The sequence below is a fragment of the Phacochoerus africanus genome, chromosome 2 (genome assembly GCF_016906955.1).
Source record: "Phacochoerus africanus isolate WHEZ1 chromosome 2, ROS_Pafr_v1, whole genome shotgun sequence".
In the NCBI taxonomy this organism is placed as follows: Eukaryota; Metazoa; Chordata; class Mammalia; order Artiodactyla; family Suidae; genus Phacochoerus; species Phacochoerus africanus.
The window spans coordinates 179098746-179123888 of NC_062545.1; the positions used below are offsets into that span (position 1 = coordinate 179098746).

Below are 25143 nucleotides of genomic sequence, written 5' to 3' on the forward strand. Positions count from 1 at the left end.
GAAGCGTTCATGGTGTTTTTGAATGGGGAATCTACCATATATAGTCAAGATTCTTTACTTAATAAAGAAGTAATGAATATAGTATATTTTCTAATAATAGATTCATTTGTTACTGGCAAGGACTCTTTCAATTAGGTTTTCTGGCTCTCAGAAATCATTATTTTATGAAGGTAACTAGGTTAAAGAGGTATCTCTAGAGATCCAAATGAATAAAAACATAAAATTTATTCTTCTAAAGTTATGTGTTATAGTCTATATTAGAAAATTCCTCATAGCACTGAGGAAACAGTTAAGTATTTAATAAATATTAATCTCTCATTGCACCCTCTCCCATAAAGAAAAAAAATGGAAAAAAAAAAGGAAAATCATCTAGGAAAAGTTCCATAGTTGGTTCCATTGTTATTGTTTAAAAGCACAGGAATTTAAAAAAGGAATTTAAGACCTAAAATAGACAATTTTAAATGAGTTCCCATTTATTTTTTATTTTTAATTTAATGAAGTATCATTTCAACACAACTGAGTCACCTCTGACCCCTTTTTGGCATCAGCCTAGAAAACAAAATATTTATACAAAATAGTTATTGGCTTACACTCCAAATACATACAGTTGTCTTGGGTAATACAAAATAAATACATGCACTTACCAGATAATATTTTAACTTAAATGGATAAACTTTTACTCTAAATCCCTAAATGCACTTTGCCAAAAATTATGTTAAATATGAACAATAGGAGGTTTGTTTTTGTTTTTGTTTTTTTCCCCAGAATAGGCTTAGATTAGGATCTGGTCCAAAAAATTTAAAAGATGATATAGGTTTGATGACAATGAGCTTTCACTTCAAGTATGTAAATTAAAAATTGCTAAGGATTTTAGAGAAAGTATGGAAAGAAAAATTATAAATACATTGATATTTTACTTGGAAATATCTATGTAAGTATTATGTGTAGTAAAAAATTACATTTATGAAGAAAAAAAATCTGCAGAGCTCCTTTGGGAATTAAGATGTCAAACTATTGGTGGAGGAGAGACTTGTACAGAGAAAGAAGAAAAAGTAGTTCATTAATTCCATACTTTAATTATCCCTTTGTATAAGATAGAGCTGGTCTAAGGGCCTTTGCTCACTACTACTCTAACAGGTATTTGAGACACTGACCAAAATTACATGTTTAGGACTGGTGTTAAAAGTTATTCTGTTACAATTTGTGACTACAAACATGCACTCATGGAGCAAGAAAAAACTTTTTTTTTTTTAATTTTTTTTTTTTGCTTTTTAGGGCCACACTCTCAGCATATGGAGATTCCCAGGCTAACCACAGGCACAACACAGGAGCCAAGCTGCGTCTGCGACCTATACCATAGCTCATGGCAATGCCAGATCCTTAACCCACTGAGCAAGGCCAGGGATCGAACCTGAAACCTCATGGTTCCTAGTCAGATTTGTTTCCACTGCGCCACGACAGGAATTCCAAGAAAAATCTTGAGAGATGAAAACTCTATCTCAAATTTATCTATGAATTTACAGTTTAAAAAGTACTTTTACAAATATTAACTTCTCTCAGCCTTCACAGAAGTTGGAAGGGCAAATATGCAGAGGGATATTACTTAGCTTGAACTGCACATCTTGAAAGTTCTGAATAATATCATAATTATTGAAATAATTCAGATTACTGTCCTTGTCTGTTCTGCAGATCATCCCTCAAAAAGATCTGAATGAATATTTTGTGAGAAGGAATGAATGGATGCATATTCATTCACCTAAATATGCAAAGGAAGCTGGCTTTCAGACTGAGTCTAATCCCTACCCTCCTCAATGTATATTATTTCAGGAATGTTAGGCTAAAATGCAATTAGAAATCTCTCTTTTCAGAAATACTGGAGGAAGTACTTCCAAGTCAGAAAGAATACAAAACTATTTTGCATCCTTTTGCATTTTAGAAAAACATTTCATTGATATGTAGTGCGTATCAACAGTCATTGGGTGCGGGAAGTACACACCAAACTTTCTCATCATTGTTGAAGAAGTACAAGGCCAGAGTAGCTATCTGGAGCACTACATTTGGCTACATCATACTGATGGCTCTACATTTACTTTCTGACTCTCTTCTGCATCTTTTCAAGAGTTATGTCATTTCTTTCACATATCACAACTATGCCTGTTAATGAGCCAACTCTAGAGTATATATGCATGTGCTTATGAGGGGATCTGAGACAACTGAAGTTGCAGGAGAAATTCTATAGATCACCACATTTCATAAGGCAGAAGCAGGTTCAGAAAATGAAACAGAAAATGATTAAATATACATAGCATCCAATTCCTAGGCTAAGAACAAATCTCCTATTTGGTAGTGAATGCACCATTCTGTAAAAATAGTGAGTACACTTTTGTTCTCTGATCATTTCTATTTCCCCTGGCTGGTCCTATATATCCCACACCTAAGAAATACTGCTAGAGAATCAAGTCACTGAAGTAACTAGCAACCATTTATTTACAAACTTAATTGCTAATTCTTACATGGTCTATAAAGGAAACAGAACTACTATTTGCATTCCCCTTAAATATACATGAATATTTATAAACAAAGATATTAAAAAAAATCTCTGCTCATTTACTAGGGTCCATATTTTTATAAGGCTCCCAAACTTTTCCCTTCCTTTTTCTGAGAATCCCCAAAGGACATCTCACATATAATTCAAAAGCCAGTCACTTTAGGCTTTCCTGCCCTTTCTTTCTTATTCCAGCTTCCATCAAAGCAACAGTCAGGGAGCACACAACACACTCCTCCCTTCAGGTTGTGTACAGTGTGGGGAAATTTTATGGAAATCTGAATTATATAACAGAAACAGTGTATGAGAAACATACCAATGTTACAATTTGAATAGGATATGCCCAAACAAGGGGAAAATCCCAAAGACAATGTAATATTAGAGATTCAATTTATTTCTATTCAGTCACATAATATCAGATACTGGAGGATTTTTCTTTTCTCTTCATATAACACATATATGTCTGTAGGTGGATAACTTATATAATTCTTATGACATGCTTTCCTTTGCTTCCTATTTGCAAGTCTGCTTCCAGTGTTCTACTTGTACACAGAAAATTTTCTAAGTGTGACGTTAGGAGAAAGCTTAATCTAGGGAATAAAACAGTTCTAGGCTTACAGAAGAACTGATGTTTCATCTCTCCCAGACAAAAATAAAACTATTAAAGGCACTTATGCGGTTAGTTTTTGCTGTTTGCCAGGCACCATGCCAATCACTTGCATACATTATGGTTTTTAATATTCACAATTCCCTGCAGAGTGAGAATATTCTTACCGTTTTCCTTTTATGAAAGATGAAAGTGAAAATCAGTGCTCTTAAATAACCTGCCTTATGGTAAGTAACTGTGGAGTAACCTGCATTCTGAACCCATGCCATCCAAAGCTCCTTTTGTTCTAACACCCAGTGTTTTGGGGTATGGGTGCTCACTACCACGTGTGCATGGCTGAAGGAGTGAGAGGGCTGAAATCCAGGCTCTCTTTCTCTTGCAACCACTTGTGCTCTGGTATAGGAGTTCCAACTGCTTCAACAAAGGAACGCTTTTTTCCCTAATTCACACACAAAGACTGTACAGGCTGCTGGATTTCTTGATAAGATGCTATTTATACTAATCTAAGCAGGATCCCTGCTTCCCTATTCTGCCCATTTTGAGTACAGAATCTTAAACTACAATTTACCTCTGGGACTCAGCCCAGATTTGGCACATTATACTGTTATCTGAAAGTATTATCGTCAGCAATTTATAAAGATAAGGATTGGCTAAGTCTCTAGAATGAGAACTACAAGTGTTTAACAAGCATTTAACTCAGAAATAATGAATATACAATAGGCTGCAAATAAATGTATTTAGACTTACCTAAAGCTATATGTTCCCTAAAAACAGTTTCAAAGTATCTGAAAGCCTTGTGCTCATTTAAAGGGCCATTGGTTGGGGTGTGTGCATGGAGGGGGAACAGATGGATGAACTGACCCAGCAGCTCTCAGGATGAGAGGACTGAATGTTCAATGGTGTACTTAGAAAGCACATTAACTTCTTGGCAAGTGCTGTTGCTGCACATGTGGGTGGTCCATTGCTGAATATGAATGTGCTGAATGTCATTTAGGCAGGGAGCAAGAGGTGTTCAAGTGAGCTGGAGAGGAGCCCAGAAGGTATGCTGTTTATCTTCTAGGAACATTTACTTTCTCCAAAACATATAACTTGAATTAATAAAGTGGACTTAGATGTGAATAAAGGAAACCAGTTGCTGAAACAGAATCACTGTGACTCTGAGAATAACCAAAAGATCAGTGAATATGACTCCTAGTGCAAAAAAAAAAGATTAGAGCACAAATGACTGTTGTTATCATACTGCTAAGAAGCACTGGTCTGGATCTGACTGCAGAGCAGGTATCTGCCAGCAGTTAGATCCTGAGGCCACCAGTAACCGTAACTGTCATTTTGATGAGTTCCTTAGAAATAAAGTTCATTAGAATGATGAAAGAAAGTGATTTCCTAAGGAACACTCACATAAGGAATGTGAAATTATAAGACTTTGGTTATATCCTCTGGTCTGAAATCTGAAAAGAATTTATAAAAGGACAACTTCTATTGACTTTCTTAATTTAATGGCTCCATCAAAAAATATCCTGTGAGAAAAGACAATGGATCAGCTTGTGGGTAATCATCTGTGGACTCTCTCTCCTCACCATTGTAAATCTGGTTTCTGGCATGATTCTGGAGCAAGTTCTACACTGTTCTCATGCATTAATCATCCCTTCAGGAAGATGGACAAACGCCAGGTGCTTAAATAGACACTTGGAGGTTTGGGAGATGGCTTTGAGTCCACTGAACTAAAAAGTCCTTTGATTCTGTCACAGACTGATTTTTTTTTTGTCTTTTGTATTTTTAGGACCACATATGGAGGGGCTAGGGGTCAAACTGGAGCTGTAGCCACTGGCCTCCATAGCAATGTGGGATCCGAGCCATGTCTGCGACCTACACCACAGCTCATGGCAATGCAGGATCCTTAACCCACTGTTCGAGGCCAGGGATTGAACCCTCATCCTCATGGATACTAGTCGGGATCCTTAATCACTGAGCCATGACAGGAACTCCTCACAGACTGATTTTATTACCGCCCAATATCTACTGAAAAATCTAACTGTAGTATGTGCTAAACAGTTTTAAGAATAGCAATATTAAATATATAATATTTATATATTTAAGTGTGCATTTCTAAGTTTGGATTTCTTTTCTTACTTTCTTTTGTTGTTGTCTTTTTAGGGCCGCACCCATGGCATATGGAGGTTCCCAGGCTAGGGGTCTAATTGGAGCTGTAGCTGCCGGCCTACACCACAGCCACAGCAGTGCCAGATCTGAGCTGCATCAGCGACCTATACCACAGCTCATGGCAAACGGGATCCTTAACCCACTGAGCGAGGCCAGGAATTGAATCTGCAATCTCTTGGTTCCTAGTTGGATTCATTTCTGCTGCACCATGACGGGAACTCCCCTGGATTTCTTTGTTTTATTTGTTATTTTTTTATTTTTATTTTTTGTCTTTCTCTTTCAGGGCTGGCACCTGTGGCATATGGAAGTTCCTAGGCTAGGGGTCAAATCAGAGATGCGTCTGTGAACTATGCTATGACTCGTGGCAATGCCAGATCCTTAACCCACTGAGCCTGACCAAGGATCGAACCCACATCCTCATGGATACTGCAGGGCTCTCAACCCACTGAGCCATAATGGGAACTCCTGTTTTATTCTTTTCTGATGTCAGTGAATATTATGAAGATGTTTTTTTTCTCTCAGGGAAAAAGAAACTATTTGTGATTTTAAACTGTTTCTTATCCTCTACATACTGGATGTAATGCCTGCGCAAAATAATATAAGGAAGCTGTGAGAAATAGTTTTGGAATACTGTGTCCTACCCTGTTATGGTGACATCTCTGTTGTTTTTCTTTATTCTACACAGCAATGACAGTCTTGCTTACAAAATGGTAATGCTCTAAAACTGGATTCACATCTTTTTGATTTAACTGGTATACATGACCTTTGTTACCAATATTCTATGTCATTCAGTATTATTAATGTAACAGTCACTATCCTGTAAATAAGAGATATAGTTGGGGAAAGGTGGTAGTGGTTATCTTGGGAAAGGGAGCTAGCATGAAGGTAATAAGTTTACTGTCTCCTCCCAAAGGAGAGTAATTTAGAGCTTAGGGGAGGAAAAAGGGACCAGAGCATTCTTGATGAGCAATCAAAATTTTCAAAAAATATTAATACAATATGGATTGGGAAAAGCATATACACAATGGCATTAAGTAGAACCAATGCCATTCCTATTATGAAACACCTCCTATCCTCAAGTATTTGGCCTATCTCATCCACTTTTCAGTAATACTTTATTGAGGTATAATTTACCTACAATAAAAATACACACGTTAAGTGCATATATCTTTGAGTCTTGAAAAGTATATATTATTATGTAATCAACAATCAAGATACAGGAGATTTCCATCATTGCTGAAAATTACCTCCTACACCTTTGTGATCAATCAACTCCACCCTCAGCCCCAACTAAAGAATATAATTTCTATTACTAAAGTTTTGCCTGTTCAGGAAATTCATACAAGTAGAATCATAATGTACGTACTCTCTGTGTCTGGTTTTATATATTCAATATATTATTTTTGAGATCCATTCATTCAGGTATTATGTTTATTAGTAGTTCCCTTCATTTTTATAACTGAGTAAAATTCCATTGCATGAGTAGATCAGATCACGAGTAGCTTATCCACTCACCTGTTGATGTTTTTTGGGGTTGTTTGTAGCTAGACACTATTAAAATAAAGCTACTACTAAAGTTTGTGTATAAATCTTTGTGTGCTTTCATTTCTCTTAGGTAATCTTCTCGGAGAGGAATGGCTGGATTACTTGGTGAGAGCATATTTAAGTCTGTGAGGGACTAACAAGCTAGTTTCAAAAGAGAAATCCCATTTTACATTCCCAGCAATAGTATGTGACAATTTCAGTAGCAATATATCCCCATCTACATTTAGTATTATCAATCTTTTTTAGTTTTATCATTATAATGTTCGTGTAGTGTTATTTGACTGTGGTTTAAATTTCATTTCTTTGATAACAAATGATGGCTATCAGTTTTTATACAAATACTGGTCAACCATAAGCTCTTTTGTACAATTATATTCAAGACTGCTGCCAATTTTTAATTGGGCTGTTTGTCTTATAATTGAGTTTTAAGAATTATTTATGTACTCTGGATACAAACTCTTTGTCATGAACAACAATTTGAAAGATTTTTTTTTCCAGTCTATGGCTTGCCTTTTCCTTTTTTAATTATGTCTTTTGAAGAGCATAAAGACTATAGCTTTAGTGATGTATCTATTATTACTATTTTTTGTATTTTTCCTGATGAGTGGTGATATCCTTGGTTTACTTTCTACTACAAATTTGCATAGATTTTCTCCTAAGTTTTCTTCTAGAATTTCACAATTTCAGCTCTGTATAGTTACAGCCATAATCAATTCTAAATTCATTTTGTGGTATGAGGTATTGTTTAAGGTTTATTTATTTATTTTAGTATGAATATTCAGTTGCTCTAGCACAATCTGTTCAGAAAACTATCATTTCCTAATGGAATATGCTAGGAAAATGTTTGATCAGCATATTATCTGTCTTGATGAGCATTCCGTGTGTACATGAAACCATGTGTGCTGTACAACTTTGGGTATAATAATCTATAAATATCAATTAATTTAATTTGCTGGTAGTATAGTTCAGACCTTCTAAAACATTAGTGATTTTCTGGGTACATATTTTATCAGATGAATGTTAAAACTTTCAGCATAATTATGTAATAGTCTATTCCTCCTGGAATTTTTAATTTGTGAATTTTGAATCTCTATTATTAGTTGTACACATATTTAGAGTTGTATATTTTCTCTATAATTATTTTATTATTATTAAATGTCCCCCTTTAACTCTTAGAGTTATTCTGTCTTGAAGTCTACTTTGTCCAGTAATAATACAGCTATATTAGCTTTCTTAAGTGCTGTTTGTCTGTTATGTATTCCCCCAACCCCTCCTTACAGCTTCCTTGTATCTTCGTATTTAACATGTGCTTCCTGTAGACAGCAGGATCTTGTAGAAAGCTTGATTTTTTTTTTATCCAATCCAATGATTTCTCACAACTGAAGTGTTAATTTCATTTTCATTTCATGTATTATTGATACAATTGGGTTAAAGTCTACCATCTTGCTTGTTATTTTCATTGCCCTTCAGTGGTTTCTGTTGTTCATCTGTTACCCTTTTCCTATGATATTTTGAATAAACTCAAAATACATTATAGTTTCTTTGATGCACCACTTTTAAAAAAATTTTTTAGATGTTTCTGTATGGCAAAACTATGCAACACTAATTTATTGATTCTATTTAGAGTCAATATTGTTTCACTTAATATATAACACTTCACATTTCATGCTCTTCTAAGGTTTCTATTCATCTCTCAGTTCTCATTTCAAAAATGTTTTACATTTAGAACCACAGGACTTAAATGATACAACTTAACCCCATCATTTGTTCTATTGTTGTATTATTTCAGTTTGAAACATGTTATAAACCCTAACTTATAATGTGATTTTTGCTTCAAACCAAGGACTGACAGACTTTTCATCAAAGGGCTATACAGTAAATATTTTAAGCTCATGAGTCATATGGTTGCTGCTACAACTACTCGCCTCTCCTGTTGTAGCATGGAAGCAGCCCTAGACAATACATACATAAATGAAGAAAGCTATGTTCCAATTAACCTTTATCTACCAAAACAGTTGGCTGCTCCCCAAGCTGTAATTTGCTGACCATTGTCTGCACAGCTGTTTATTAGGGAAATTATAAGCAAAAAACATACAGTCTTTTATCTTTATCCATCTGTTTACAGGATCTGATCATCTTCATTCCATTTTCCCCCAGCTTTATTGAGATATAATTGGTATAAAAAAACTGTACATAACTAATTTGGTCAATTTAGACATATGTACACCTTATGTTATTATCACCACAATCTAGGTAATAAATATATCCATCACCTCCAAAAGTTTCCTTGTGTTTGTGTGTGTGTGTATGTGTGTGTGTGTGTTAAAAGCCCAGAAATAAACTTACTCATATATGGTCAACTGATCTTCATCAAGGGTACCAAGAATACACAACAGAGAAGGCACAGTCTTTTCAAAAAGGTGAGGAAACTAAATATCCAGCCAAAAAGAATGAAGTTGGACCCCTGTCTTTCACCTTAGACAAAATTTAACTAATAATGCATTAAAGATTTGAACATGACGAGTTTCCTTTGTAGCTCAGTGGTAACAAGCCAGACTAGTATCCATGAGGATCTGGGTTCTACCCCTGGCCTTGATCAATGGGTTAAAGATCCAGCATTGCCATGAGCTGCGGTTTAGTCACAGATGTAGCTCAGGTCTTGCATTGCTGTGGTTGTGGTGTAGGCTCATAGCTGCAGCTCCAATTTGACTCCCCCACCCCCCACCCCCAGCCTGGTAACTTCCTTATGCCACACATGTGGCCCTAAAAAGCAAAAAAAAAAAAAAAAAGAAAAGAAAAGAAAAGAAAAATTAGCATAAGATCTGAAAACATAAATGTCACTGAAGAAACACAGGAGAAAAGTATATTTGTTTTTACAGGTCCCAGTTTCCACTGATAACATTTCCCTTTGGTATAAGGAATATCCTTTGGTTATTTTGTGGTACAGTTTTACTAATTCTCCAGCTTTCCTTTCAAGAAAAATATGTTTGTTTGACCCTATTTTTAAAGCATATTTTCACTGGAAATAAAATTATGAACTAACAGTATTTTAAAGATATTTAAAGATATAAAGATGTTGTTTCATTGTCTTCTAGCCCAAATTGTTTTAAACAAGAAGGTAATTATCATGCATATCATTGGAATATCATTTTACTATACCTGCTTCAAAAATTTTCTCTTTGGTTTTCTGCAATGGATTATGATGTGCCTAGATGTGATTTTTATTTGTATGTTTTCTTGCTTCATGTTCCATGATATGCTTGGCTTTGTGGGTTTTAAAAACTTTTTTTTTGGTCCCATTCCCATTATCTTCTTCAAGAACTTCTAGGACTTCAACTGCAGTTATTTTAGACAATTTTTCATTATCCTCCAGGTCCTGATGTCTCTTTTCCTTAGTTTTCAGATTGTATCAGCTCTTTCATTTTGTCTTCTATTTCACTGGCCTTTCTACATTTTCCAATGTGCTATTAATTCCATCCAGGTAATTTTTCATTTCAGTTATTGCACGGTTTTATTTATAGAATTTGCATTGGTTCTTTTTTTTTTTTTTTTTTTGTCTTCTCTAGGACCGCACGTGAGGCATATGGAGGTTCCTAAGCTAGGGGTCTAATCAGAGATTTAGCCACTGGCCTATGCCAGAGCCACAACAACGTGGGATCTCAGCCGTGTCTGTGACCTACACCACAGCTCACCGCAACACCAGATGCTCAACCCACTTAGCAAGGCCAGGGATCGAACCCGAAACCTCATGGTTCCTAGTTGGATTCATTAACCACTGAGCCATCATGGGAACTCCTATACTGGTTCTTTTTTAGAGGATTTTTTCCCTTTACTGAAATTTCGTATTCATTTGCTCATAAACACTGCATTTATCTTTAAATCTTTGAACATATTTTCCTTTAATACTTTGAAATTATTATAATAGCAAGTTTTTCCTACATCTAACATCTGGGCTTTCTCAGGGATAGTTTTTAAAAGACCACTGTTATTTTTGACTAAGGGTAAGATTTTCCTATTTTCTTTGCATGCCAGGTTATTTTTTTACTTATCAAATGTTGTTAGTAATTATTACTACATTGAAATATATAATATATATTATGGAGTTCCCGTCATGGCACAGTGGTTAATGAATCCGACTAGGAACATGAAGTTGCGGGTTCGATCCCTGGCCTCGCTCAGTAGGTTAAGGATCCGGCATTGCTGTGAGCTGTGGTGTAGGTCGCAGATGTGGCTCAGATCTCACGTTGCTGTGACTCTGGCATAGCCCAGTGGCTACAGCTCCAATTAGACACCTAGCCTGGGAACCTCCATATGCCATGGGAAGTGGCCCTAGAAAAAGGCAAAAAGACAAAAAAAAGAGAAAAAGAAAAAGAAAAAAGAAATATATAATATATATTATATAATATACTACAAATAACGGGACTATGCTGTATTCTTCTAAGGAGCATTGATATTTTTCAAGTGATAACTCAGCTAACTGCTGATCACTTTACACTCTCCTCTTCTACCTTTTCATATTTTATTAGGATGATATGTATGGAGAACATAGAGTTTTGCTTTTCTAAATTGGTGGAACTCCACTTCCAAATTCTGTATCCTCATGAATCTTATCAGGGCTTGATGTTAGTTTTTGTTAGGGAGTATCTAGAATAAGCCTTTATTCTCAAGCGTGACACTTATTCCTAAGGCTTAATCATTCTTATATCTCAGCAGGATGTTTGGGATTTTAAGGAAGCATATCCTATTTTGTTGATCTGAAACGTCTACTTTCTGCAGCATTGCTTGAATTCTACTATCATTTTTCTGCTCTGAACATGAAATAACAAAAGATGCTAAACCTTAACAGTTTCATCTTAATCTATGCGGCCCAATCCTCAGGTAAGGACCAGGATGAGATCAACACAAACTCCTTAGAATTCTTTCTCTAATTAGACCTTTCTGCTCCAGTGCTTTGCCCTAGAGATTTTCCCTTGTGCTGCCCCAAACTTAATAATATATATTTCTTCAGTTCTGCCTGAAATTCATGCTCTGCTTGGACCCCAAATTGATGTTGTCATATATGGCAAATATCTTCAGACAGAAGATTAGACTGTTAATAGGGCTCACCTCACAAGTTTCTCTTCTCACAGGGATTGCAGTCTTCTGCTGTTTTCCATTCCATGAAAACTGCCACCTCATAGAGGTTGTCTAATTTTGTGGTTGTTAATAGTACAAAGGTTGGTTTCATTCATTTTTATCATATAACTTGCAAGAGTTTAGCAAAACTAAATCACAAAATTCAAAGGCTTTTAAGAGTAGGAATTTTTATAGACACGGGTTATACAGTATGTGCATTTTAAAGACACGGTTAATATAAATGGTGAAGTATATGATATCACAAATTAAAAATTAAAGAAAATTAGTATAAAGGAAAAAAGAAATGATAAATATGCTATCACATATAAACTGAGTCAAAAATTAGGCAATTAATTCATAGTTTAAGTGATGTTTTTAATTTTCCCTGGATGAAAATTTACATATGAGAATTAAACTTAGAAATTTTCCTTCTCTTCCCATGGTTTTTAGTCAGAACCCCTCTAGGTGCTGGGGAGGAGGGAGTTCTAGTTAATTTTTTAATTTTTTTTTTGATTCAAGCTAAATGTTTATTTGTTATAAGAGAACTTTGGCAGTTATGACTAGAGTTACATGTCCTGTAAAATAATACTATATAGATATCTAGTAGTCTAAGTTTGCTTTAAAAATACATTAAAATAAATATATAGATAAATGATTAGAGACAGCATCAACAGCATGCACACTCATTGCCCTTCTGTAATCATGCAGATAAATATGGGAGTTCTATTTATACTTTTGCTTTTGTCTTCTCCATCCCTTAAAATTTCACCTCATATTTGTTATTTATTGCTGTTTTCCTGCCAACCTATTCATTCCTTGACTGTATCTATTCTTTATATTTAATCTAGTCATGTATATATTTTCAGCATTTATATTTTTATACATTCATTATCACCAAGTGGTTTTTCTTCATAGACATTTTATTCCCATATTTCTTATATTGTCCCTGCTTTCTGTGAGCATACTCTTTTGTGTTTTTTTAAAATCGTATCTATCTAATAAGGGATAGATCATTTTGTCTTCTTTTGTCATTATAGTTTTGTTCTTGATTTTGCATATTTGATTATTTTATTTTGCCACACCTTACAATTAATTATCCAGAAAAGTTCCATCTGGGTCACAAGAATTTGTACTTTTTGGTCCTTGATCTCTGACATGATAGTACACTGAGGATAACAGCAGGCTGCCTTAGTCTGCCTGTACTGCCATAACAAAGGACCATTACCTGGGTGGCTTAAATAACAGCAACTTACTGTCTCACATTCAGGAGGATGAAGTCCGAGATCAGGGTGCCTGCAGAGTTTCTGGGGAGAGCTCTCTTCTTGATTCGCGGACAGCCACCTAGATGGTCACATGGCGTGAAAGAGCAAGAGAACAAGGTCTCTGGTGTCTCTTCTTACAAGGGTACAATCCCATCATTGGGGATTCCACCCTCAGGATGGTTCATCTGAACCTAATTATCTCACAAAGCATCTGTCTCCAAATACTGTCACCTGGGGGTGGGGAGTGGTTAGTTTCAAATATGAATTTTTGGGTGACACAATTAAGTCTATAGCACAAGTCAGCCCTGGTTTTGAGTCTTATATCCTACTTCTGGTTACATCTAGATGTGATTCTTTCTTTCCCTGTTTCCAAAATGTGGTCAGCCCACTTTACCCTCTGGGTCCAACTATCAATTATGCTTCCCTCCCAATGCCCAAGGGCCAAATGTTCTAACTTTGATGTTTAGTCCTTTCAAATCTATTTTATGAACTAAAATCAATTAATTTTCACCCTTACCACATTTTTTAGACCCTAAAAAAGCATTTACATTTTAACTTTCTCTCTGTCTGCCATACTACCACCCATAGGTATGTTATTCAGAAATTAGTACGTCAGATGAGAACCATGATTTTCTTAGTACATCTACAATTTAAACAATCTGTAGTTAAAGAAAGATGAGTGCCTGAAATCTACTTCAAACTCATCTTTTACATTGAAATGTGTTATTTTCAAGAGTGATAACAGGCGTTTGGTAGCTTCACTGCTGTAAATATTTTTTTGAAGGAATTAAATGATTTTATAGTGAAAAACATGAGTGATGCAGAGAATTTAAGGAAGCATCAAACTTTTGTGTCAACAATGAACATTTTAATTGAAGTTTTAAGTACAATACACACTATGACTGGCTCCTGAAATGTATACTAGAAAAAATAAAATTTGGCTAAAATATTTTATAATTAGATCCAATACTAAGGTAAATATTTTGGTAAAATTTTTTCTAACCGATAGTATTAACTTACTGAATTAATATTCATGTTTTTATTTCTACTTTTTCAGATTCAGCACAGACTCACCTACATTTTTAGCTAGTTTATCCAAAAATTCATTTTGCACCAATACAAGAATCATTGAGGTGTGTCAAAAAGAGCTTGAATTTATAATCAGAAGACACACATTCTATTTTTGATTTCTATAGCCTCTGTTAGGTTATCTGTCAAAGGAAGTTGATACCACCTCTTCTATACACATAGCAGAATTGTTTGAGATGAAAAGAATATAAATGGAATCACTTTGTACATTATAGAAAACTATACATTAAGAGTTGTTAGGACACATCATGCATTTTCTGCTCTACTGTTTTGATATAACTGCAATTCATAAGCCGGCCAAAGCAATGGAATCCACTAGTCTGTTATCATCATAAATAAAATTCTAATACATTTAATAGAATTCTGGCCCTGAAAATCACTTAACTTGCAATGAAGTTTTTTTGCTTTTTAAGAGTTATCACAGGAAATTTTACTAGATATTATTTTTTCCACCAGTTCATTTTCTTTTACTTCTGATAGTTCTGATGATTTTTCTACAATCTTAGGCTGTCTTGTTTAGACATTCATACCTGTCCTTGTTTAACAGGTATCTAGCTGAATAGCACAAACATATGAATTGCCAGAGGGGAAAAATATGTATTTTCTATCTGGTTGCTACATAATTCAATATGACTTTAGAAAATAAGAATAAAACACTTTGATTTGGAGTCATATTTGATTTGGCTCTTATTTCTTCCTTTTACTTTTTAGAACTAAGCAATACTAGAGTGCTCCAATACCATGTGTTAGGCATATTACAGTTCCCAGTCATTTTGAATTTCTTTACATTCACTCAGTGATAGAAATCCTTTCATAAAAATGTCTCACTCTTTCCTTTTTGTTCTGATAATATATCTAATATTGATTATGGGTCTAATTTGTTGGTATTGAACATGGAGAAATGAGCAGTTCCAAAATATCAATCTGAATATTGTATTTTAATAAAAGAAAAGTAGAGGATGCACAATCATTCCTAGCATAAATATTTCCAAACTAGAGGTGAAAGAACAGTCACGGGTAAATTTTTGTTTTCAAAACGCTATTTCCCATAGTTTAAAGGGATTAAACTATGAGGGATTTCATGAAATATTGCAAAAGCAATTTCATATGTAGGCTGTGTTAAAAAGTACTCCTAGCAACAGAAATTGTTGATACTTGTGGTAGACAGAACTTAAGTGACTTCATTGATTTCTACCTCTGTTTTTCATGTCTTTGAGTATAATTATTTCCCATTGATAGTGGGATAAAATTGTGATGGGCTGTTACTTTAGTAATTAGGGTATGCTATGTAAGAGTCTGTCTTAGCAGAATAGAGCTTAAGATTCTTCCTCTTGGCTTGATGAAGTAAGCAGCCATGCTGGAAAATCCCACATAACAAGGAATTATAGGTGATCTCTAGGACCTGCAGACAATCTTCTAAGACATGAGAGTGGCCTTTAGTCAACAACTAGCAAAATGCTAAGGCCCATCTATCACAAAACCATAAGGACGTTAATTCTTTCACTAATCTTAATAAGCTTGGAAGTGATTTAACTACTCATCTGAAGTTGAGCCTCCAGTTAAGAATATCGCACAAACATTTTTTTTGTCTTTTTTTGCCATTTCTTGGGCCGCTCCCGCGGCATATGGAAGTTCCCAGGCTAGGGGTTGAATCAGAGCCATAGTCACTGGCCTACACCAGAGCCACAGCAACACGGGATCCGAGCCGCGTCTGCAACCTACACCACAGCTCACGGCAACGCCGGATCGTTAACCCACTGAGCAAGGGCAGGGATCGAACCTGCAACCGCATGGTTCCTAGTCAGATTCGTTAACCACTGCGCCACGACGGGAACTCCCCGCACAAACATTTTGACTGCAGCCTTGCGAGACCCAGAACAGAAGAGCTAGCTAAGCCACAGCTAGTCTCTCGAAACATAGAAATTGTGAGACAAAAAATATGTTATTTTAAGGTGTCAACCTTGTAGTAATTGGTTATGCAGCAATAAGTAACTAAGATGGTACCCTCAATTCCACCACTTACCAATAAATTCTCTTAAGCAGCTATGTTAAACCTACAATTTTTGGTAAATTATTCTAAGACCCAAATGCCCATGGCTCTTAGAAAGTGATACTAATTATCAGTAGCAGTGCTAAGTATACATACCTAAAACCATAGGTACTAAATTTTCCTTGCCAATCTCAATTTGATGTCATTGCAGTATTTTCAATAATGGCAATTTAAAAATATATAAAAGTATGATTTACTCTTCCTAGGATAAAATTAGAGGTACAGCAATATGACCAAGTTGTCTCCAATGATATGCAAGCAGCAAGGATATCAAAAACAACTGGTAGTATCCTTAAAAAGAGTGAATATGCTGAAATGTAGAAGCAATGGCTTAAACTTAAGTAGCCATTAGGGCTATGAGATCTGACATCTATTGATGGTTGAGTAGTTAGAGGGGACAAGCCTGAATACCTGAGAACTTTATGGAGACAAACCCATCATATCAGTTTCTAAAATAATACTTCAGTGCTCTAACTGAGTGAAATAATTTTTTATCCAGTTGAAATCATGGTTACTTGGAGTTTTACAGATACTTTAAGATACTTGAGAGATATTAATTTATGAATCATAAAATAATATAACAGCCTACACCTCTCTATTTGGCTGAAGAGCAAAGGTCAACATAATGCAGGTAAAGACATATACAAAGGTTACTACAATGCCAGTAGAGGAGAACACAAAAGGCTAGTATTTCAGAATAAAGTAACATGTGAACAAAGGCACAGAGTCCTGAAAATGTGTAATGATTTGGTGGAAGGCAGCATAATCTAATTTGACTGGAATCTGGAGTAACTGGTAAGATTGAAGGAGAGGTGATGTTATGTATTTTCTTTAAGCTATTAGTGAATGGTTTGAAAATTCATGAAAATGAGTTTGCATATCATCCACAGGCCATGAAGAATATCAACATTAATCACAAAGAACAATATACATTTTCTGGGAAAATAAAGCCCAGCAGTATGGAAAATGGACTGAAAGAGAAAAGAGCTAAATATTCAGATATAAGATAAAATATATATCAGATATAATATTCCACATAGGAGAATATAAAGCTAATAGGATTAAAAGAAAATGACAGTTTCAAAGTACTATGAAAATATAAAACTGACAAGACATAGAAATATACATGATAGGAAAAGATTTCAGGGAGAGGGTATTATTCTAATTCTGATGTGTAATTTAGTACCTGGCAGTTAGTAGGTATACAATAAATAATTGTTAAATATTTTTTCAAAAATTCATCAATGAAGAGATAATAGTGGTTTTCATGCTCAATTATAATGCATAATTATGCAATAAAAATTTTTATAGAATATATATTTAATGTTATGTACAGAAAGACAGGTCCTTTAGCATTTTTCATTTAAAAGGATCTGAAATTGTCTTCATTGATTGAATTCTTAAATAATTTACAAGTCTAAGTATACATAACTGTGTATATATACTTTCTAGAAGTTATAAAGGCATTCTACTTTTACTCCCTGGGCTATATAGGGTAAATTGGTCACCATTTTATTTTGCTCTTATTTTCTCTGACCTAAAACCTAGTGTAATGAGTACCTATGTATAAATTGTCAAAAGTTTCCATATTTTATTCAAGTAACTAATCAAAAGAAGTAAACAGAAAAATTCTTTTCTTTTCAAATGATTAATACCTTCATCCAACTTGCTAGTAAGTCTTACTCTCCTGACACTCATAAACATTTCAAAAGATACATATTGTCAGAAATAAGTCTGTTAAAGAAAAGAAATATTTTTATAGAATAGTTTAGAACATCTCAATCACTAAATATTTAGGAACACCGATTAGAATAATCCAAAAGACAGAGATAACTTAAAACTTTATAAGTCAATGCTGCATTTTACTTCAGTTTTCCATTTTCAAGGAAGTCCAAGTGCATCTCCATTAAACCTGGGCACTTCACAGAATCTGCCTTCAGATTTTCTCTCATCTGTTTTCCTAAGTAATCAAGGTGCTGCAGGCAACTTATCTCTAATTTATTGCATAATGAGTATAATATTTCATCAAAGATATTGGCCTATAATTTTCTTTTTTGGTAGTATCTTTGGTTTTGGTATTAGGGTGATGGTGGCTTCATAGAATGACTTTGGGAGTGTTTCTTCTCTGACACTCTGGAAAAGTTTAAGAAAGAATGGTATAAATTCTTCTTTGTACATTTGGTAGAATTCACCTGTGAAGCCATCTGGACTTTTGTTGATAGGGAGTGTTTTTATTACGTATGAATTTTCATTTCTAGTGATCAGTCTGTTCAGTTGATCTATTTCTTCTTGATTCAGTTTTGGCAGACTGTAAGTCTCTAGAAAGCTGTCCATTTCTTCTAGGTTGTCAAATTTGTTGGTATATAATTGTTCATGGTATTCTCTTTTTTTTTTTTTTTGTATTTCTGCTGTATCCACTGAAATTTCTCTTTTTTTCATTTCTTATTTTATTTGGGCTTTTTTCTCTCCTCTTCTTGGTGAGTCTGGCCAGAGGTTTCTCAATTTTGTTTACCTTTTCAAAGGACTAGCTCTTGGTGTGATTTATTTTGTCTATTTTTTTTTTTTGAATCTCTATATTGAGTTCCTCTTTGACCTTTATGATTTCTTCCTTCTGCTGACTTTAGGTTTTGTTTGTTCTTCTTTTTCTAATACATTTAGGTACTGGGTTATGATTTTTCTTCTTTTTTGAGGAAGGCCTGTATTGCTATGAATTTCCCTCTAAGCACTGCTTTTGCAACTTCAATGTTGAAGCATCTTTAGGGGTCTTTACCAATGTATAGCTTAAACCTACAGAGCCCACATATGCAGAGGGTGGTGCAACCTCCCAGGTTGCTTTTCCTCCCAGGCCTTGCTTCTTGCAGTGGGAGCCTTGCTCCCAGGAGGAAAAATAATCACCATTCACAATGTTGCTGAGTTGTGAGAAGCTGCTGTGCCCATGGCTAGGGGCTTTAGCCTGATAGAGTAATAGAGTCAAGGATATCTAACAAAACAGTTCTATTAAACTTGTGACACTAGAGAAAGGAGTTTTTCAAAACATTGAGTTGTAATATGTGTTACTTATCTAAGGCTGCCAAAACAAATTATTACAAACTGGGGGAGTTAATACAGAATCTTATTCTCTCACAAATCTGGAGCCTAGAAGTCTGACACTGAAGTGTCAGCAGGGCCACATTTCCTACAAAAGCTCTGGAGGAAAATATATTCCCCACCTCTTCCAGCCTCTGCTGGTTCCAAGAATTCTTTGGCTTATGGCTGCATCCATGCCTCTGTACACACATTGCCTCCTCCTCTTTAATTCCTCTCTACTTCTTTCAGAAGGATGTATGTTATTGTGTTTGCCACCACCCCCACCTATGATCAAGGAAGAGCTCTTTCTCTCAAAGTCTCTAATATAATCATGTTTTGACCCATGAACTGATATGAACAGGTTCTAGATGGACATGGATTTATCTTCTTGGGGGATACTCTTCAACCCACTATATATTATTAATTTCCAGCTTGAACTACTCTTTTGCTCTCTCTGTAGTCATTTCTTTTCCCATTAAAAAAAATGTTTCAGTAAGCTTTCTTCCACTTAATTATTTACTCTCTTGTCCATCTCTCTGTTTATTCCATATCTCAGGTATACTGGTTTTCTTTTCTGGATCAAGCTATGTGCTATGATCTAACCCAGCATGTTATTCACTCATATCTGTAGATGAATGAATGTGCTAAGATGTTCTGAAATGTTTACTCTTTTTTTTTGTGTGTGTGTGTGTGTGTGTGTGTGTCTTTTTGCTATTTCTTTGGGCCACTCCCGCGGCATATGGAGGTTCCCAGGCTAGGGGTTGAATCGGAGCTGTAGCCTCCGACCTACACCAGAGCCACAGCAACACGGGATCCGAGCCGCATCTGCAACCTACACCACAGCTCACGGCAACGCCGGATTGTTAACCCACTGAGCAAGGGCAGGGATCGAACCCGCAACTGCATGGTTCCTAGTCGGATTCGTTAACCACTGCGCCACAACGGGAACTCCTGAAATGTTTAAAAATATTTTTTTCCAAATATTAATTTGGACCACTTTAAACCTGTGATAATGTGAAATCCATGCTCAAATTGAGTGATCTGCCAATAGTACAGAACTATTGATTAGTATAGAAATACATACACACACATTTGGAATTTTACAAGTAGACTTATTATAATAAATTAATATGTCATATTTATTTTTAGAACTTATCAAATTCTCTCATAGGAAAATATGATAAATGGTGTTTTGGTCCCTGCCATCATTCACAAAGGTTTATTTAAATCACAAAGGAACTAGGCCTAGCTTCACCATAACAATATTAGTAAATACAATGCACAGTATTTTGTAGTATTATAGTTAATATTCTCTAACATGGACAGTGCACTACAAGCTAGGCTGGTCACTGTTCCCAAAATACATTTGCTTATTTATTTCCTTCCTAGGAAAATATTCTCACACTCCCTCTGACCTCTCAGTACACACCAATCCCACTCTCCTAACCCCAAACATCCACACACATCAAATACTCATGATATAAATGGTGAAGACAGGTCTGAACTTTTGAGCTTTCCTGAGAGCTAAAATAAATATAGACATGAAGCCTGCCATTGCATTTTAGTTCAATCCTGTTAATTTTGACACGCAGTCAAATCAAGTCAGCTTTCAGGTGACCATATGATATTCATGACAAGCAAGTGGGAAAGCATTCTTAAACTTGGTAAAATAATTGTAACTATAAAAATTAAAAATGTTCAGTGTTCCCATTTTGGCTCAGCCATGACGAACCTAACTAGTATCCATGTGGACACGGGTTTGATCCCTGGCCTTGCTCAGTTAGTTAAGGATCTGTTGTTGCCATGAGCTGTGGTGTAGGTCTCAGACCTGTCTTGGGTCCCACATTGCTGTGGCTATGGTGCAGGCAGGCAGCTGTAGCTCTGACTTTACCCCTATCCTGGGAACTTCCATATGCCACAGATGTGGCCATAAAAAGCAAAAATAAGTAAGTAAATAAATAAATAAGTAAAAATTTTCTTAGTTAATTTGGGCCTCAGAAAGTAAAAATAAAAATCTTCAAAGATCTGTTTTGTGGATCAAAAATATATGCATAATGAATATATGCATCCTTGCATATATCATATTCCTTAGCTCTCTTCTACATAGTTTCAAAGGGTTTCAAATTATGGGACATTCATAAGAATTATTACTACTGGTATGTTTTACCAGAAGTAAATAGCCTTTCAGAGTTACTTCCAGACGTCTGATTCTATGGAATCATTGATTTCTTTGTATATTTTCCTGAATCACACTGTACTTGGAATTCAATCATTCCCTTTCTCTTCTTCCCAAATACATTAGGTTTTATGTGGAGATCTTGAAACAATGATATTGGACTGAAGATTGAAAAGTGCACACTGGAAATAAATTAATACATGGGGCTATTTCCTCTCCCTCCATGGGGCGATCCACAACAGGTTTATTCCTTTCTACAGCTATTGAAAATCCAGTTACTGCACCCCATGGTCTGGAATGGGAGAAAGGACCTAGCATTTCTTTTGCTCTCAGCTTGTCTTCTAGTTTATAGGATTTGGATACTATAATACAGAACAAATGAAAATCTTGCAGAGGCAGCATGGTCTAAACTAGTTAAAGTTAGAAAACTGTCACCAAAGAAAATTAGAATGTTATGTAAGCCCTAAAAGGTTGAAGGAAGGGGTTTAGTTAATTTTATGGAGTATTTTTATTTTGGAAGGTTAATGAAAGAAAGTAAAGTATTTTACTTGTACCAATATGTGAAAAAAAATGCTTTTTTTGAAGGATTCTTATTGCTTTGGGATAATAATATATAAAAAAACGGAAGTACATCATGCCATTTAAATTGTTATCAGAGTAATAGACTGCTTTCTCTTACCCTTGTAAATATTCCTAGGGATAAAAATTATATCAACATGTAGTAATTATCCTAGGGAGCTTTGATTTTGTTTTAAGAGTTCACATTAAGAATCAAGTAGAAAATCCTTAAGTTCAACTGAATGTTAATAAAAGAGATTGCAAAACCAAGAGGTGGCAAGATTCAGCAGAGAGGATGTCTTTATATTTTTTGGTTAGTCAATTACAATTTATCTACTTAATATCCCATTTTTAGGAAGCAAAAAGTCTCAAGGCAATCCATAAGAGAGTTTTCTTATGAGGAAGAACTCATTAATAAGAATTTACATTACCAATGAATGAGACTGAATTAAGTATGAAACATTTTAATCATAATTTTTACGATTGCTTTCCAGATAATATACAATGGCCAGTTTCTTCTTTTACAAACATAAACACTTATATGACAACTAACTTTATCTAGAACACACAGATAATGAAAAGAAGTATATCCTTTTAATGGATGCCTACACCCTAGCTCAAAAATAACACTGATTTACTTTAGATTACAAAAATAATTTAAGTAATAATCTACAGTTTAATATAGATTTAATATTTATTTTTAAAAGATAATGACATAAAATTATTGATAATTCTGTCAGATTCATTATATGCCAGGTAGAACTTTATTGATTTCTATTTGAATATTTCTAAACCTTTGGTAAGCCAAGGACAAGGTGGAGAGTCACCATATATTAAGAGGTAATAAACAAATAAACCAGAAAAAGAAAGCACCCTTTACTCTTAAGAAAACCAGAGCAGCTGTTGGATCAAAAGGGATTTTAGAATTATACATCTAAATAAAGCTAGTTAAGATTTGTTACTTTATTACTGAAACACTCAAAATAACCAACCTTAGCACCAAATCTACCTGAATTCACATAATCTTCTGTCTAGTTTTGTAAGCACATAAACTGTCTTTACTAAAATATACCTGCCTTGAAAATAAATGAATAAAAGTTCTAAATAGATCAGTCATGCTGTTCATAGCATGCTCATGGATTTGCAAAATGCTTTCATTCTTATACTGACATAAGCCTAAGCTCCCATGATCTAAAAAATAGGTAAAATATTCAGCATCTTACCTGTAACAAGAAAGCTGCATCTCCCTGCTCCAGCTTCATTTATAATGCTACAATTATAAACGCCATAGTTTTCATTGGAAAGACTCTTCACCGGGTACTCTGTGTATTCTTGAGAGTCGAACTGACCCGTCCGTAATAATTTGTTGCCCAAGCGCCACTCATAGGTCAGCACCCTGATTGGATATGCTCTCAGGACCCTGCAGCTCATAGTGACACTTCGGTCTTGTCCTTGCCGAATTTCCAGAAATGCTGGTTCCACAGCAGGAGGATCTGTAGACAAAGAGATATTAAAATGGATAAAATATGTGTTTGCAATAAGCCAGTGGCTACTCTTACTGTGAGAAGCTATTTTTAAGAATGCATCCATCAACAGGGAAGGAGTATTAGGAGGTGGGTGATAGTTAAGCCTGGGAATTTCAGCTTGGGTAGGGAAACAAGATTTCCTGAATGTGGGCAGTCAGTGAGACTTCTTGCTTTAAAATAGCATTTTCAGGTAAAACTAGCAGTTTACTTTTTTCCTTCTGGCACGTCCCAGAAAAAAATTGTCATGACTGTATTTGGTTTATACTGTTAGCAACCAAATGATGATCTGGGTATAAAAGCAGAGTATCCACACAGCATGAAATTATGAAGATGAAGCCACTTGTTCAAGCCTGTGAATTCTAATTATCCCACATGAGGCTCAGTCCTTGGGTTTCTGGATACTCATTACTTAATAAAATGAATAACACAAGTATATGAATTTATATTCTAAATTACTTGGTCAGGACATATTTGACCACAAGTCGTAATTCCTATATGTAGACTTTAAGCAAACCTTGTAAATTACACCACAGATTGGCATGGATTTTAACCCACTACAATGGCTCATTTATCTAGCTTAATTGTGATTTTTCTCCTATATAATTAACACATTACATTATATACCTAACCTTTTTTGTTTTAATGGGACGATTTCTAAAAGTGTTACACACTTATCTCATTATTTAGAGTAGGCAAAATATAGTTCATTTCTTAATGATGACTCCCAATAGTCAAAATAAATAACAGTTATTTCCTGGGTTCTAAGGACATGATTCATTTAATCAAGGAAACTGCATGGGACCACTGACGATTTTTTTGCACTCAGGATTGCTCTGAGCAACACAATTGCATCCTGACTAAATGTTTATGGAACTCTCTTGCATTGTGCAGTATAAAAACTGAACAGGAGTTCTCGTCTTGGCGCAGCAGAAATGAATCTGACTAGGAACCACGAGGTTGCGGGTTCGATCCCTGGTCTCGCTCAGTGGGTTGGGGATCTGTAGTTGCCGTGAGCTATGGAGTAGGTTGCAGATGGGGCGTGGATCTGGTATTGCTGTGGCTGTGTTATAGGCCAGGAGTTGTAGCTCTGATTGGACCCCTAGCCTGGTAACCTCCATATGCCGCGGATGTGGCCCTAAAAAAGACAAAAGACAAAAAAATAAAAATAAAAACTGAACAACTCTACCTGGAAACCCTTCCTTCAAAAAGGTTTTAGGACTGCCACACAAAATGTGCCATCTGATATTCCATCTACTTAAGTGTTCTCCTTTTTCATGGTAAATCTGTTGACTCACCCTTATCACCTCTTTCAATGTGTTTTACTTACCATATAAATTCTAATTTTATTCATAAATTCAATTTTTGAGCCCTTCTCATATATGTGCTAAGAATAAAAAAGAAATAAAGAAGAAAAAAATCCTGTCTGCATGTAGTTTATGGTCTA

General features: G+C 35.1%; 1 protein-coding gene across 1 annotated transcript in view; it reads right to left on the reverse strand.

The window, feature by feature from the left end:
* Positions 1–25143, reverse strand: part of MDGA2 (MAM domain containing glycosylphosphatidylinositol anchor 2) — an 826502-nt gene that overhangs the window by 105563 nt on the left and 695796 nt on the right. The window contains exon 9 of the mRNA XM_047767260.1: positions 23397–23666. Coding sequence (XP_047623216.1) covers positions 23397–23666 — 270 coding nt within the window. The remainder of the gene's footprint in view (positions 1–23396; positions 23667–25143) is intronic.